Source organism: Anarrhichthys ocellatus, unplaced genomic scaffold (genome assembly GCF_004355925.1).
Source record: "Anarrhichthys ocellatus isolate YVR2014 unplaced genomic scaffold, GSC_Weel_1.0 scaffold10, whole genome shotgun sequence".
Taxonomy (NCBI): Eukaryota; Metazoa; Chordata; class Actinopteri; order Perciformes; family Anarhichadidae; genus Anarrhichthys; species Anarrhichthys ocellatus.
In genome coordinates this window covers 9,589,719-9,607,296 of record NW_022280040.1, presented here as the reverse complement: position 1 = coordinate 9,607,296, position 17,578 = coordinate 9,589,719, and the positions used below count along the sequence as shown (strand labels likewise).

Below are 17,578 nucleotides of genomic sequence, written 5' to 3'. Positions count from 1 at the left end.
GAAATACTCCCATTCAATCCTTATCGCTCGTTTGGGATTTGAATGTTGAGCAACCTCTTATTGACTTATTGTCTCCCAGCTGGCCCGACGCTGCTGTACTTTTAGCTTGTGATGTTTGTGTAATGGCCTGCAACCTGTTGACACCTTTATCACCTATAGATTTTGGAAGGCAGTAGTCGCCATATGCATCATTGGTTTGCACTTCAACGAGCATGATTCATTGGCTCCTGCAAAGGAAGTCAATGGCTAAATTAGCACTCTGACTGGAGGCGACATTACATTTATGAGCTGGAGTTGTGGAGTGCTGCTGGACAGAAGTGGATCTGTCCTTGTAGTAGTTATAGAAGTGGTCCGTCTGGTTCCGTCTGCTGAATTTAAATGATATAATTTGATTATCAAACTAGAGTCAGTACTGCAATCTACTGTTTGAAAATGTCTACATATAAAGAGTGCAGAAAGGAGCCAAACAATGTCAACAAAGTAATTGTTCCCGTCCACACTGCCTCCGATGTGTAAACGTATTCGGATTTCTTGCTGCGGAGGTTGTGTTTCATATTAGTACAATCTAGCAACTGATTAACTACCTGATTCAACAGCATCTTTGACTCCTTATCTAATTACAGGCCTGGTATTTACCACGGGAAGTACAGGCGGCTCTCATCAAGAGTCAGGTCTACAATCGACAGCGGCTTTCTAATTAGTAGGTTAATTGCTAGTCCAGGTTTTGATGAGATGTGGCCTCAGGATCTCCGCCGTTCTACTTGTTAAATAACTTGTGTCTGTTTATGGTTGAGCATTTATACAAGTAGTACTGCATTTCTATCTCTGTGGTTGTACTCACACGTCATGCTCGATTTCAGGCAAATATGAATTTTGGTTTCCTGCTAGAACGTTTATTTGCTTTAAAGTAAAACAAAAGAATCATTTTTCTCATGCTGTTGGTCTGAATATACCTGTTTTCACCCTCTGTGTCTTTAAGCCCCCCATCACAAATAAGGCCAGTCTGCTCTGATGGGCTTGTGAGAAAAATCATGTGCACCTCTGTAAAGGTTATCTTATTTCAGTTTGTGGGTTGGTAGGCACTCCATAAACCTAACTGTGCGTGCACAAGCACTGAAAAAGTGGGTTTTCCATGATATGCCCCTTTAAAAGGTGTACTCTGGGGAGTTTCAACCACAAATGGTGCTGTAAAGCAGGTCCTCATATCAAGTAATTAACCAGCATATGAGGACACTCATGCATACACAATGCTGCCATATGCAGAGAGTGGTAACAGTTGGTGGGAGCACTGCACTTTAAAAGGTAGCTGTGCTCCAATAAAAGAGTAGAAGAAGAAGAATGCCAGCTAATGTACACTGTTCCAAAAGTTACAAATACAATTCTGATGAACCTGAATGTGACAAATGGAGAGCCAAATCTGATTGGCTTGTTAAATCAAATGTTTTCTGATCTAGACAGCCAGTAAAAAATAAAAACAATTCCCCAGTTTGTAGGTTGTGAGGCACTTTAGACACTCAAATGTACTTGCGCATGATGTGTCCCCTTTAATCGGTTGGAAAATACACGCAGGTTGGTTTAACTGGGCTTCGGCGTCAAACATGTGTCCTGATGCACTTTGCAGGTATACGGGCTGTTCATGTCATATGTATCTCCCGGCAGAGATCTCCGATGGACATCCAGTAGAGGAATTAGCAGTGCTGAACTAGTAAATCATTATGTAACGGACAATCAATCAATGAATCCGTCAATAATGGGTGCGAAGTTGAATGACCTTAATAAAATTGAACAGTATGACGATTGATCGTTTCTAAATCTGGGTCACTGCCAAAGTAGACGGTATTTTCTCAGCTCTGGTCTGTACTCCAACACAATTTAGCTGTGTCCTAATTCAGGGACTGCAGCAGTTAAATGTGTTTACAACTAAATCAATGCAGCTGGTTGGCGAGTTATTTTTGCCAGCTTTGAGGGGGACCTTATATAAATCCTTATGTAGAGCTGGGCGATATGGCAAACCAATTCTTCCTGATATATATACTTTTGTTCTCGTCAGTTAATATCACTATATTCTTCAAGATTCACTGTAACTTATACTTCTCAAGTCGTATATCCAGAATCTAGTCAGATAAGCAAATTATACAAAAAGAAAGTTCTTATTCAATCTTGTCTAAACCCTGAGATATTGACAGCCAGGGTCAGTTATGTGCATCTGTAATGTTACAGTTTGTTTAATGGTGATGTTTCATGCGATGAACTTAGTTAATGTACATACATCATCGTCTAAGTTTCATGTCAGACATGAAGTAGCCTAGCCTTGCTTGGGGGGTGTTTCATCTTCGACGCCAAACGGGGCTATACTTTACCAAAGTGTCACTGATGTGTTGCTGCCTCATTATTCCACAACAGCTCCTTACATTTAAGCATTTTGTGAATGTTGAGTTGTCGCTGGCACAGCACAGAATGCAGTGAAAGCAGCTGCCTGCCAAAACCCACATACAACAACCCGTCACGATCGCTTTCACTTTCATGAAGGATGCCAGAGAGTTGGCATTTGTGCAATGTCGGAATAATCGCGAAAATGTAGTTTCCGTCTGGAAAAATTCACATGAACGCCCCCTCAAGTCGGAACAACTCCAGAACAGCTAATGTGTTGGTCTAGCAATAAATTGCAACACATCTTCTCTGTGGCGTCCATGTTGTTTCCACATTCTGACGTGAAGCTCGTGAACACGCCGAAGTTGAAAGAGTGACTTTACTACTCAGGAAATTGTCCGCCCTCTCTGAGTGCCATTCTATTGTTATTACAAATCGCCTCTAAATTGTTCCACTGGCAGTGAGTTTGTGCCCAGCGCCGACCTGCGGCTTTTCAATCCGTGCTCGCCGTCTTTCCAAAAGTGTTTGGTTAGCCTACTGCTGGCAAACAACAAACTGTGCTGCAGCTGACTATCTGATATTGAGTGCTGCAGATTGTGTGGCGCACATTCATTTCTTGCCAAAATCCCCCAAGTAATATGACTTGATGTATCATGATGTTCAGTCTGTTTCCAACAACATGGACAGCAGGTCAAACAAGCTATGCAGCTAACTAACTGTTTAACACACACACAGTGCCTATAAACTGTGCAGCTGTGCTGGAGTTAGTTTTAGGCCCTAATATTCTATTCATTTAAAAGAAAACAAATCTTAGGGTTTTGAAAGTTGTCATAAATGTTTCGCCTGCACTTTTAAATAATAATAATACATGTATAATTGCTATACATGATGGTGTGTTTCTCATGTCTTTGGTGCGTTGATGGGAGGAGAACATGAAGCAATGAATGTTTTAGATGAACTAATCTATCATCTCCAGCGTCTAACTATCCAACTTTTGGTACCAAATAGCTTTTCTTTCTCTGATGTGATTCGTTTCAAGTACATTATCAAGCAATGGAACTTATCAACGGTATATTGGAGTTTCTTATTCTCCTATTGAGGACATTTTCTGTTACAATTGTATCTTGTTTGGTTTAGATCTCACTGCTGATACATCCCTAATCAGATGTATCAGCAGTGAGATCACAGAATACTAATTATTCCCCATCAAAGACAAGTTACATGCGTTTGCTGAATTATACGTTGAGTAGGCCTGTAACAATAACGACCTCATCGACTCATCATACGGTATATGGACATGACCTCGATATTGCATGTTTGTTTACATAAGATGTGATTTATCTTGATAAGGACATATTATAATTTTCGCCAGTAGAGTCAGAGCACATCCCTTTTGATTGGTTGTGACTGCTGGTCTTATTTATCTGCGTAATTCTTCTTCTTCTTTTTTTAACTACTCAACTTGAAATATCTTTTTTAATCTGTTTATTATTTGTTTTGACAGCTGCACCTACAGATCAGGTTTGTTTCTGTTGTTGTTGTGATAACTCGCATATAAAAGTGCTGAGCTCTGCTATATCTGACAGATGTTGCTAATTGGCATCAAACAGACAATGACCCACCTAGTAATTGTGACTTTATCACTTCAAAGTCCGTTTTCATGACATTATATATGGTGTTGTTATTTTGTCTCTCTTTTACATTTTGGTATTTTGCAAACAGGTTTTCTATAATATCCATTCTTATCCAGAATGTGAATGTATGTATGTGTATATATAATAATGTGTGGGAGAGTAACAAACAGGGCATGACTTATTCATTGTCTGTGTGTGTGTCTGTGTGTGTGTGTGTGTGTGTGTGTGTGTGTGTGTGTCTTATACTCTCCAAAGACATGCATTAATCTTGTTTGCGGCGAAACTGACTTGGAATTCAAAGGTTGTGTTCACAGTTCATTGATGTGCATACACAAGTATGATATACAAAACCACCACCAGTACCACCAGTTTATGAAACGTTGCCGATGCATAATGGAAACGGATTGTTCTGTTATGTTCAGCTGTGATACTTCCCCGAGGAAAAAAAGGCAACAAAAAAAACGTCTTTCATTCGGAACATGTTTTATTCATAGCTAAGATCAAGTTCTTTAAATGATGATGTTACTGGTTTGGAAATTCAGTGGTATTGTAAAATATATTTATAAAGTCTAAAACTACAAACCCAGCTGAGCAGTTGGCATGAAAGTCTTCATCCTCTTGGTATCAATTATGGCTGAAAAGTCTTCCCTTATTCCCCCTTCTGCTCCCGCCTTTAACAGTCTTGTAGGGATTTCACCCAAAGATGAATTTCTTCAGCAATGCTTGGGTACAGTCGAGGCTGAGCGGGAATTTGTAATAATGTTGGGAGTTGTCTGAATCTAACACGTGGGCCGTGGACCACCATGCAGTGCAGTAATGCTGCAAAGGTTAGGCTATATAAAGCACATGCCAAATGGCCTTGGTAAAGTGTAGTACTTTAAACGTGAATCATATAACCAATTTTAAGTCATCTTGAAAATGTCAAGTAGAAGTGAAAAATGCCCAACACTATTTCCAAGATCCAAAGCTAACAATGTACTTGCTTTTCTCCATCCAATACCCAACATATATTTATTATACATTGATATAAAACCCTCTCATTTCAGAAGATGAAATTAGATAATATGTAGTGTTTCTTTCTTGAGAAATGATTATCTACTTACCAGCATTGACAGTTATGTGTTAATTGACTAATCAATTATAATCATTCAATCATTTCTGCACTAATTTGGGCATCACAGTGGTCCTTCTCATGGATTTATCCTGCAGATATTCTACAGCATTATACTGTGGATATTGTACATTTCACAACCGTGAATCATATTTTGAAACCGTGAATCACAAACCATACTATCGGAATGGATTTGGGCAATGCTCTATTCTCTGTATTCACACACCCTGTGTCTGGTTTGCCTTGCAGCTTCACTCAAACTCGGATAAAGGCGATGGATCTGTCCGGTACATTCTGAGCGGGGACGGAGCTGGGAATATATTTATCATCGACGAAGTGACAGGAGATATTCATGCCACTAAGAGTCTGGATCGCGAGAGGAAAGCACATTATGTCCTGCATGCACAAGCCTTGGACCGCAACACAGAGGAGGCGCTGGAACCAAAGTCGGAATTCATCATCAAAGTACAAGACATCAATGACAATGCACCCAAATTTCCAGATGGACCCTTTGTAGCGACGGTGCCTGAGATGTCTGAACTGGGTGAGTAGTGCTACAAAATAAACTGCACTAACACATGATTATCTGCAGCAGTGAGCGTTGAATGGGTTGAGAGATGAGAATAAATGTCTAAACTTGAGTGTTGTTTTAGTTGCGTTTTAGATATTCTTCATGTTTATAATCCCTCTCATCCATGCGGTAAAAAGAAATTACATTTCATTTACACTCATGACCAAGTATTGCTCCATGATGTCTCACTCAAACATGTTATGACCCAGTGCAGCATTCTGCTTTGTCCTCTCTGTGATAATGTTCTGCAGAATGTTTGATCTCCTGTAAGCCAGCCGAGTCCTCTTTTTCATCTTTGTTTGCTGGTTGCTGTGATGGTTTCCCGGGTGGGCAGGTCTTTATAAAGCACTCAATAGTGCTTCCACAGCAATCCCCACCATCGGGGCGGTGGAGTCCTCCGCATCATGGAGGAAAGAAAAGCCTCTATACCTCCTCTGAGACAGCTGCTCCTGCCCAGAATCATGTGTCAAACATCTATGTTTTATTCTGTCTTTTTGCACGGGCAAAACCCCCACCCTCTTTTCTCAGTCCAGTTGATTCTGCCTCTCAGCACAATAGCTCAAAAGTATGGTGCTCAGAAATTTCACAGCACTCCTTCAAAACATATGTAGGTTGTGGCCAAACATAAACGGTGGCCAAGCTGCTGTCAGAGCGATTTTCTTTCTAAAGCACTATAAGGTAGTGAATCTGTGGTGCTGACACTTTGTTGAAAACATTCCATTTATATCTGTCCGTCTAAAATCATTCCTTCAGCTGCTGAAAAGAAGTAGAAGTATGTATGTATATATGTCTGTATGTCAGTTTTCTTGTTGGATTTTGCACCCATATGACGCGTATACGTGAGCGTCCGTAGGGGATGCCGCTCTGTCATAGTAGGTATATTTCTCAGGACCAAAGGAAGTTCAGGGTTGAGTGTGAAATTGTTTGGATGAGAGGTTCTCGAGAAAGCTGCAAGCAGCAATACCGTGGGCCCGTTTACGAACAGGACCGTTTTTCTGTTCTGAACGGGCACTGCACTAGTGTGAAAAAAAAAAAATACCCCCAAAGAGAAAAATGAACAGAATCATCAGCTTCTTGCAGCGAGAAGATGGAAATGTGCAAAACCGATTAAATATGCTAACCCCAATAGAACTGTGGACGCCCTCTGTATAAACAGTCAATATCTCCCTGGTTGCCTTCATGAATATTCAGGAACAGACAGGCCTGACACACATACTACTTTGCCAGTCAGTATGTTGGTACCTAAATTGGATGTGTCAAGTACATGTCCTAATCTCTGCTGAGAGAGCTGCACTGCGCAGTATGTTCTGATGCTTGGTATTTAGACTCATATTTATTGGCACGTACTGATAAAGATGCTGTTGCTATTGTAAGACAACAAAAGAAATCCATAAATCTTTATCTCTGAATGAGTGCATAATAAGGTGATGAGAATATACTCACAACCCTGATCTGTGTATCGGCATCCTTCGTTTAGCCCTAACGAGACTACTCATTTCTAAAGTTTCAGCGCTCGCTGGAAACTTCATCATCTATTGCACAAAAAGAATCAATCACCATTGATGACCCAAGGGAGGAAATCAAGGACTATGAAGGGGAAAATAATTAGCCCTTTTTTTTGCCGCCCCCTCTTTTGCTCATGCCCATTAAAGTAATTCCTCGTTGATTCGGCATCTGCGGCATCAAATCGGCTGTAACAATCAACTGTCCTCGCACTCCAAAGCACTAATCCCCCTAGCGTTCGTCAATACCGGCGCTCCCAAGTGCAGGAAGGGGCTGTCTGGGAGTGTGGCAACTAATTGGCTGTGATGTTCTTTTCTTCCTGTCTAAATTGATTAGCTGGGCAGGTGCCAGGTAGTCCGACGTTACCGTTTCATACCTCCAATTCAATGGTGCAATAATATTTTTTTAGAGTGCCAGATGAAAGGAGTATCATCTTCCAACTGCTGTATATCTCCCAGTTGAGATGTCTCTAAATGGACGTACTGGAGATGGTATCGCTTTCCTGTCGACCATTTCACTTCTGGGAAAATCACTGGTTAATAGTGGTTAGAAAACTCAGAGACAGATGTGACTGCTTGTTTAGATGAGGAGTTATAATTAAATGAGTGTTATTGGAAGTTGAGCCGAATAGCACACACAGGTACGCGTCAAACCCTTTTATAAGCCAAACAAAATGCATTCAGGGTTGCATACTGAACTCGTACTTTTGATTTATTTCCAACGTTTTGTCTCTCTAAGGTGTTGTTTCCGGTAAATGTTGCTATCCGTCATAAAACACAGATCAATTTTTGTTTTTGAATCAGTTTCCTTCCTGAAAAAACACACTTGGCTGTGTATTGTATCTGTTACCCCATTAAGATGACATATTACTTCCACCCATTAAGTCTCAACAACATCTTGCTTTTTTTCATTTCATGTAAGTGGGGATGAAGCCAATAGCACAAGACCTCTGACTCACACTTAGGGAGGATGAAGGGAACCTTGTGGTTGTAATCCACCTTCAGACACCAACCTTGATCTTTTAAAAGTACATTAAGTCTTGCGTTCGCAGCAATGAGTCCAGTGAGGTCAGTAGATGTTGAAACCCAAAGGAGGTGATGAAAGTAGAGGTAAAAACGTGAAAACAGTATGTGACTGGGTTCATAATGGATAGGATGATCTGTGTACGTTGAACTGAATACAAGTTTCACATTGTTTCTAGCATGGTGTATTTCTGATTCCTCAACTTTGTTCCAGCCTATTTTTCATTCCCAGGGCATCAAAAACCAACACTTTGTCACATCTGATATCATAGCTCAAGGCACCCTTTACACCCTTTATATGAGACGCACCGAGCTTCTAAGCAACAGTGCCAACCCATCCACATCATTCTTAGACGCTCAGAAAGAATTCTCAGAATTCTTGTACTTAACTTACGTAGTTATTTTAAGCCCAACCATGATGTTTTTCCTAAATGTATTGAAGTGTTTTTGTTTGAATTCACAATGTTGACCACGTGTTTTTGCGACTGGAGTGGAGCGTCGGCTGTTCTTGCTGCGGGATGCTATTACTTACATTTTCTAAAAGAGCCGCCATTGTAAAAATAATCAAGGTGCAATGCAAAGCGTAGGATACTGTACATCTGAAACCCTAAATAGATGATGCTTCTCTGTCTTCAAAGAAGCCTCGCGTCCAACAATGTCATATATCCTTGAGGACTTAAGGACTTAACTATCAAAAATAATCCATTTGTTTCAGTTTAGGGGTACCACCTGGAAAAGTGGTTTGGTTTTAAAGAGATGCAACCAGCAACTGAAACAAAATCCTACACACTGGACCTTTAAGTGGGATGAGTCCTAGTTTTGAAAACTTGCTCAGCACTTACAGAGATTTCAGACTCCTGCTTACAAGACGGACTAAACAAGTCCTGTTGGTCCTGTTGGTTGTCCCTTTGTTAGAACCGTTAAGAGTAGCTGTATTGGTAAGTGTTTCTCACTCTCCAGGACACTTCTAACAGGACTAAAATGCTACTGTGAAAACCTGACCTGTTGGTGAGTTTTACTGTATTCGTGAAACTGATTTTTCAAAATGAATGTTCAGCAAACACGTGCACACTGACTCTTGAGTGTTCACTCCGTATTGAGTTAAATCAGACCTTTTAATGCTGCACTCGTTACCTTAATAGTTTCAGATACATAGTGAGACCACAGCACTCAGGTTGAAGTGCATTGTGAGCGATAGAAAGCACATTGTAGAGTCTTTTAAGAGTGCTGCATGCAACGATATGAATATGTGATCTGTGATGAAGTTATAAGACCATTCTGCAGTCAGATTCAGCGCCATGCTATGTAGAAATATTAATCATACAAGGTCACAGATGAGCATTGTATTTACTTAAGCCATTAACACAGGTCAATTCAAGGTTCATCAATTAAATCATGTCCTCACTAATATGTTTTCTTAGCCGGATGATTTGGAACAGCTTCCAAAGCCATTCCACGATTGATTGAGTCAAAATATTACGAGTGCAATTTGTGCAGCATGGCTGACAGACATTTAGAGTGCCCGAGCATACTGCGGAGAACACGGCTCATTATGGATGGCATTTCACTCCGCTCCTTCAGGTTTCCAAGAAAGAAAAACACTCACATCTGTTGGTTTAGTGGTTTTTCACTTATATAATTGAGTTTTATTTCCAGAGGAAAAGAATAATGCAACTATCCACAAGATCTACAGGCCTTACTATGTATCATGTCATACTGTGATTCATACATATTCTCATGCATCATATAAGCTTGTAGTGCAATTGCAATGCACTCATCATGCAATTATGATGGGTTAATGAAGCCTGTAATGCTGTTTGAGCAACACTTCAACTGTTAAATTGAACCACAGTGGCTTTCACGCAGGATATTTTTAAATAACTGTGTTAATAATGACCTTCCCTCTAAGTTTTGATATCATTTGTCTTTGTTTTTGTCATCTTATACAATGAAAAATGCTTGAAAACTAAGTAGAGAGCTTGTACTCATATTCCCCATTCCCTAAGGTTTGACAGCTGAAAAATGCAATGTCACGTGACTCACACCCAATGCAGTCTGCTTTTGTGCTGGTGAATAAGTGAATACACATTAAATTACATTATATATACACTTAATTTATCATATTGTTTCTGACTTATTTTGTGTTTACCTAATGGCAACCTGTTAACTTGGTGGCTAACCACAATATCTGCCCAGATAACTTCAACTTCATTTGTTTAGAGAGGTTTTCTGCAGTTGGCAACATATCATGAAATATTGTGTTAGTATTTTCTCCAGCATGCTAAATCAGAATGTTTGTTAGTTTGCTTGTTTGCTAGCTGTTTCTTTGGGTTAAATGAGGTGTTCCTCTAAAGGCTACAACCCAGCATTTAAGCATCTCTCTCTTTGTAGTCCTGTGTGCTCATGAACCATTTTTCCTTCGGCCGAGGGGGTGAACGAGAGTCTCGTTAAAAGAGAGTCTGGAGCAGCAGCTCTCGGATGTTAACTGGCTCTCGAGCAGAACTGTGCATTCGCCATACTTAAGCAACGTTTCGAATTCAGTCCTGCTTGCGAATCCAGTTAACCGCTAAGAGTTGTTTGATTGGTTCGTGAATCTAAACATCACTTCTAAAAAGGTACCAGACATGGTTGCGAGTTGATTTTCAGCACAGAGCCAATAACTCACATCAAAACGCTTCCGTTAACATTTGTAAACCTGTACAAGAGACAGGAAATACCAGGAAATAACCTTGCTGTGTTCTCTTTTCTTTAGGCACTTCTGTGTTGCAAATCACAGCGTCTGATGCAGACGACCCCACCTATGGAAACAGTGCCAGAATAGTCTACAGTATTCTACAAGGACAGCCATATTTCTCCGTCGACCCCAAAACAGGTGTGGTATTGCTGCATGCTTGGGTGAACAGACAAAGTGTGTGCGCATGCTATTTCAAGCCTGGTAACTATAACAACAAATGGATGTCATAACTTAGTTATAATCTCTGTTGTTGATCTCCTAAAGAGATGCGTATATGTCACGCAGTGAAATATGTGCACCGTGCTCCTCTTTCTGTGAATCTCCTGTTCTGTTATTGCAGCACATCTGACGCCATAAAAGCTAAAGCATCCACAGTAGAGTTATGGACTACTCGCACGACTGCTATATTGTTGAACACGCAAACCGCTCTTTGTGGGCCATAACTAACTCCTCGGGGGTCAAAGAAGACATTTGTAGAGATGCCTTCAGAAAGCCATTGTTTGCAACCTTTTTAAAAGGAGCAAAAAAATAAAAAACGGCTGCAGTGCTCAGTGTTTTAAAATTCCATCCTTTGTCTGAAAGGCCTCTGCTGGAATCTATGAAATCTTTATAAACCTTCTAAAGTGTGAGACATATAACTTTTATATGATGTGAAAAGTGTGTTGTGAGTGTGTGCGTGTCTGTTTATTTCGGATCCCTCTTTGTCTTCCAAACGAGTGCGTGCGTGCGTGCGTGCGTGCGTGCATGTTTGTATCTGAAGTCTTGCTGCTGCTGCTGCTGCTGCTGCTGCTGCTGCTGCTGCTGGTTAAACTGAACAACGATCCACTTATTCCAGACTGCAATGAATCAATTCATACAACTACTGGCCCCTTTGAGACTATACCGCCCATGTAAAACATGAATTCTTTGCTGAATGAGCAACACAAATGAATTGCTGAATATTTTGACTTCACCTCGAGGGAAAACGGCGGTGCGGTGGGGATTGATGGAGCAATTTCACAGCGGCGTCGTGAGGCAGAAGCAATGCCAACTTTTTGAATGAAAACCGGGCTCTCTCACAACAGCACATACATTGTTCCGTCAAATATTTCAGTTGAAATCTATTTTATATCACGTTTTGACTGTAAAAATGATTATCCTGCGGTAATTTTCTCTCCATTTCCCATATGCACTGGGCTGTTGGACACATCAGATGGCTTGTTTTGCTTGAGCTGACTCGGCATCTTGTCTGCATTGTAATTCAGCGCGGGGCTGGCAGAGGAGTAGGAGGGTGATCGAAGGCCTAGCCAGCTGCACTCTCTGCGCAGCACATGTATTCATTTATACAAGTCGTCGGTTGTTTTTGCCGCTGGCAATCCACCCTCCTCCCTTAAATTAGGACAAGGAACTCCAGCGGTCAGTGGGAAATGTGCACATGGTGGAAGCTGCACTCGCATGTGATCTGTAATATGCTAAGCCCGAGTCTTAGAGTAGTTGTGTTGGCATGCTGCCATGTTTGAGTGCCACACTGGGGAGCTGGGGAGCTCCTGCACATGTCTCACAGCGCTCCCACCTCCTTATATCCACATGTACCTGGCTCCCACCTCGATTAAACTGAAGAGACATCATCTTGGGGAATTCATATATTATTAGCAGGATTAAACACAGACGACAGATGCATGCAAACACACACACACGGACAAACCCACCTCTTTTCATTTGACCTTGGTCTGGTGGCCTGTGACAGATTTGTACAAGACCCACGAGGTAGAAGGAGAAATCGTTTAAGGACAGAGGGTAATGATAGCAGTTGGCCTGCACATATGGTGCTGAAGGAATCCCCAAAGGACCATCTCAGGCTTGAACCAAATCCTCAGCAAGCCACAAAGTGAAAAATTTTACCTTTTTCTTCCCCCTGGCTTAGTGGGTTTTGATAACATCATCTCATACCTACCAGCAACTGAAATGACTTCTGACTGTTTGGAAATTGTATTAAATGTAAAATTGACCACAGTTACAGAAGATCTCCCTTTTCAACCTTAACAGGACTTATTAAACGCCTACTTATGCAAGATCCATATCATTTGGTCTAAGGTTATTATTAGATCGTGAAGACTTGCAATATGATAAACCCAGTTCATCAAGACAAAAGCTGCGAAATAACATCATTACATTTTGCGAAGCACATTTAGGGCTAAACGATACATCGTTTCAGCATCGACATTGCGATGTGCACATGCGCAATAGTCACATTGCAGGACTTGCGATGTTGGCAAATAACTCAAACAGATAATGCTAAAACTTTTTTGCTGCTTGACACAAAAGGAAAACTCGCACGGTTCTCATTTTCAATAGCTATTATTAAAGTCCTGGGCGAGTCGCTGGATGGTGGTTTAGGCTCTGCATCTCCTTCTCCACAGTTCTTCTCCATGTGTTTCTTGGTCGGCCTCTTTTTCTTTGGCCTGAAAATGTGAAGTATTCGCCTTAAACTCATGGTGTGGAGGGTTGATAGTCTGTTGAGATCTTCTTGTGTCATTCTCCAGAACCAAACAATAGGGTGGATAAAACACAGCTCTGATACAATTTGAGTTTGGTCTTGATGGTGTCCTGCTGTGATACAATATATGTTATTCAGTACTTTGAAAGTGTTCCTTGTCTTATTAAGACATGACTTGATGTTGTTATCTGTGCCCCCATTGTGTCTGACAGCGCTGCCCAAATATGTGAACTCGTCAGTTTTGGGGAGATCTTCTCCGTTAACCTGAATTGCTGAGGGATTTTGAATGTTCAGAGTCATCACTTCTGTTTTCTTTTTGCTGATCTTCAGGCCAATCTTCTGACCAAAATCACTGATCACTGATTATTAAAGCCTAGTTTCATATAATGAACCATATACATGTTTACAGCTCTCAGCGGGTGGGGTCCGGGTCTGACCCCTGTCCCACATTGATGCTTTTAACAAAATAAAATGCAGCCCTAAAGCACATAGCTTTCGCATCATCTCACACCAATAATCAACCAAACCAAAGGCAAATTATATTAGACATTCCGAATTTAAAGTTAGATAACGAAGGCAGACATGCTAATTGCTCAGTGCAAAAATAACTGAGTTCATACTTCCTAACTGACTAATTAACTCGGAGAGCAGCATTAATGCGGCTTCTCGTCTCCGCTGGAAATGAGATTCAATCATGGATGTAAAATTGTAATTGATGCATCTAAGGTGTTGTCATGCCGCATGCAAACAAGGAGAGATAGGGATTTCGGATTAGATTTACTTGGCTGAAGAAATAAATGAGCATGACACAGACTTTGTAAATACAGAAATGTAACTGATGCAACTGATAATGATGGAAGGCCTGAGGGGGGAGATGTGGGCAGAAGAACACAAATGTGTCAGCTTTGCACTGCGTTATAATAATTTGACATTCTTCGCAGTTCTTTTTCATGAATAATCTCTTCCAAACTGTAAATAGAATGACAGAGTTGTCTGCAAGTATGTGTGATTGACATTTGGATAGCTAATGGCAATATGAGGTGCAATTCCAATGATTCACTGTGTCACTACACATTATGTGGTGCTGGGAGAACCCTCTCATGTTTGTATGCTCGATACGAAGCTAGAGCCAGCAGGTGATTAGCGTAGTGTAGCAGAACGACCGGAAACAGGTGGAAACAGCTGGCTTTGCTCTGTCCAAAGGCTAAAACAAATGTCTGCCAGCAAAGTGAATAGGTGGATGTCCCAAAATGTCAAACTGTTCCTTTACATCGTTAACATGTGTTGCATTTTGCAAAGAAGCTAGATGTCGAATGAGGTTTGCTACAGGAGGGAGTTTCCAAGAACTGCAACCCGTTCTCCCAACTCCCAACATCATCAATAACCGCAGCTTGGTCGGTGCCCCTCGGCATCTGATACCGATCCACGGAGGCGCCCTTTAGCATCTGTATGTGACGCACCAGGCTTTCAACTAACTCCATGCACCTCATTATTAGACACTCAGAGCAAGTGACATGACACAACATGCGCGATAGTCTGTTTTGGCCAGATGGGTTGGGTGGTCGATGGGACAAACAAACACTGGACTTATAACCCGAAGGCGCTGCTTTTTTTTTACGTCAGTTAATAGTAATGTGACTGATTAGTCCCATTGTTGCATGAACATAACTTCCTTCGAAAAGTTACTTTGCATGAAAAGGGCATCTATTGAAGCTTTGTCCCTGACACATCCTTAACTGTTGCTAGAGGGGTACCTGTCTAAAGCTTGAAGCTAGTTTGAAGCTTAGGGCCACTGACCCAGCCGTGGTATTTGACGAGTCTGCAGTGAGAACGTGTTGACAACAGCTACAAATCCTGACAAGTTATCCTTTAAGAAGGACCCTGAACACCCTACCTGCTGCTTGTGCTGTGACTTGTCTGGGGATTTTGGTCAATAACAAGAGCGGATCCACAAGGACAACGGGGTATTAGACAGACTGACTGAACCTCTGTCTGCTCACTGAGTGTAAATCCCACATTATAAAAGTTACACATGCTGGCTGGATGTACATATGACAGGTTCACTTTTTAATAGCGCTTACATTTTTTTTGTCTGACAGCTCTTACAATATTAACTAGTTAGCTAAGTGACATGCTAATTGTGTTATAAGCATCCGCTGCAATGGATTAACTTGATCACATGGTTTGCAAATCTCAAAACTGCAAGCCGGCAGTTATAATAAGCACCTTTCATATCTCAGCAAAAATACACCTTAGACTGGCTGCATTTATCCTTTTTATTGTCGGGTCGTAACTCCTGTCTTTCCCATCACTACCGTGCATCTGTCACTTGCCCACAGAGACATTAGGGTTTTCCCTCTCGAGTCTCATAGTCGAATGCTCTCACCAACCCCACCTCGCACCGGCACTGGCTCACACACAAAGACACGCGACACCGCAGAACCCCTAAGTCCCTTTTGCATTCTAAATAGGCTAATTTCTCTGCTGATCTGGGATTTGGGAGTGTTGGAGTTTATTGAAGGAGCTGACACAGATCAAGACATTTGTGGTTCATGGATTAAGCCTTACCTCTGGTATAAATCAAGGAATACAGTGCCACTTTTGCAATCAATGTAGACTCTTGAGCAGACCAACCAATTATTCTCGATCAGATATGTACTCCGATACATAAGTAAAAAGAAGAGGTTTCCTGTTATGATTTCTGAGATTTTTATAGCTGCTGTTGTTCGTGTTATCTACCATTTCTCCTGGAATGCTGTCAGAGTGCAGGGCACGCAGGGATAACATCGTATTGGATGAGCCAAAAAAGATTCCTGAAGCTGGAGATTGAAGAGTGCTTGAGTAATCTCCTATAATCCTTTTTGTTCACCCAGGAGATTGTCCTCCTTTAGAAGTTTGCAGCCAGACAAAGAGGTGGATCGCGCGATGGTATCAACTCTAATAGACTGGGGAGGTTGAGGAAAAGGCTAGCCACCTCACTGTGTCAAATGGGCCCAGGTTCAAGGAAGTCAGCTCTTTCTCAATTATTTTCTAAATGAACTCACAAGCTCCATAGAGATTTAGCGGAGACTATCTGAGGTATTACGGTTCAGAAGTGGTCAGGAAAGGCAGTTCAGGGGTGTGATCCTCATGTCAAAGTACTGGCATACCGCTCAGATACCAAAGAATACCCTCGTGGCATCTTCTATAGTGTTAAAGAATTTAATTCAAGACTGAATGCAGTTCAGTGATCAGTTCAGTGATGGGTTTGTCATGTAGCTGCATTGCATGAGCTGTGAATGTGTTACTCACAAATCTCTCCTCCTGTTGAGTGCTTGCTTCTGTTTTCTTTATTTGTCTGAAACAGCAGAGCTTCTCATTTGGTTGTTTGACGACAAATGATTGACAGGAGATCATCCCAATTGGTGTGGGCAACAGTAGAATTCCCAGAGCCCAGAGAAGACCTCATACTTTTAGTGTGTGCTCATCGTTCCTAAATCTGGCGCAGTGAAATATTGCTCAGGAGCGCTGCGCCTTCACGAGTAAAGGCGTAATAAGAGACTCGAAAGGTCAGATCATCTGTCTTCCTGTTGTTTAATGGAAAGTGTGGCCACTCGCCAAGGTCTGGTGTGTCTCAAGGACCCCAGGTTAAGTAATGCTAAGACTCCAGTTAATAATAGAGGGCTTCAAATAGAGTCTGCAGAGCTCGCATCATTACAGGGAAGTGGCTGCGAGCACTTTGATTAGTTTAAAAACCACGGAAAGAAGTGGATCCATGCTGAGAGATGACATTTAAGTTAAAAACAAGAAATAACAGCTTGGCTCAAAAAAAAAAAGAGAAGTTCTTGGGCTCTGTGTCCTGGAACTGTTTTAATACATATGTGGATTTGTTGCAGTGAAAATCTCTATGACAGTACATGTTTTATTATTGTCTCATCACATTTAGTTTTTTATTTGTGATAAGGCAGTTTTGTAGGGTCCAATAAAAGCTTGTGGGATGACCCAATCAAGTACTCTTCTCCCTCGATCCCGATCAGGGTCATGTAATGTTGAGTATCTGCCGATACTAACTCCTGACTCGATACTTGTATTTTCCTAAATAATACAGCTGCAGAGTCCACACTTCAAGAACATTGAAGTTATTCAAATCAATCCAATGCATGTGCTTAACAACTGAA

At 41.3% G+C, this 17,578-nt stretch overlaps 1 protein-coding gene across 2 annotated transcripts in view; it reads left to right on the top strand.

The window, feature by feature from the left end:
* LOC116385204 (cadherin-18) overlaps positions 1–17,578 on the top strand; it is a 141,031-nt gene that overhangs the window by 89,681 nt on the left and 33,772 nt on the right. For both annotated transcript variants that reach the window (XM_031850458.1, XM_031850457.1), the window contains exons 3-4: positions 5,365–5,659; positions 10,964–11,083. In XM_031850458.1, coding sequence (XP_031706318.1) covers positions 5,365–5,659; positions 10,964–11,083 — 415 coding nt within the window. The remainder of the gene's footprint in view (positions 1–5,364; positions 5,660–10,963; positions 11,084–17,578) is intronic.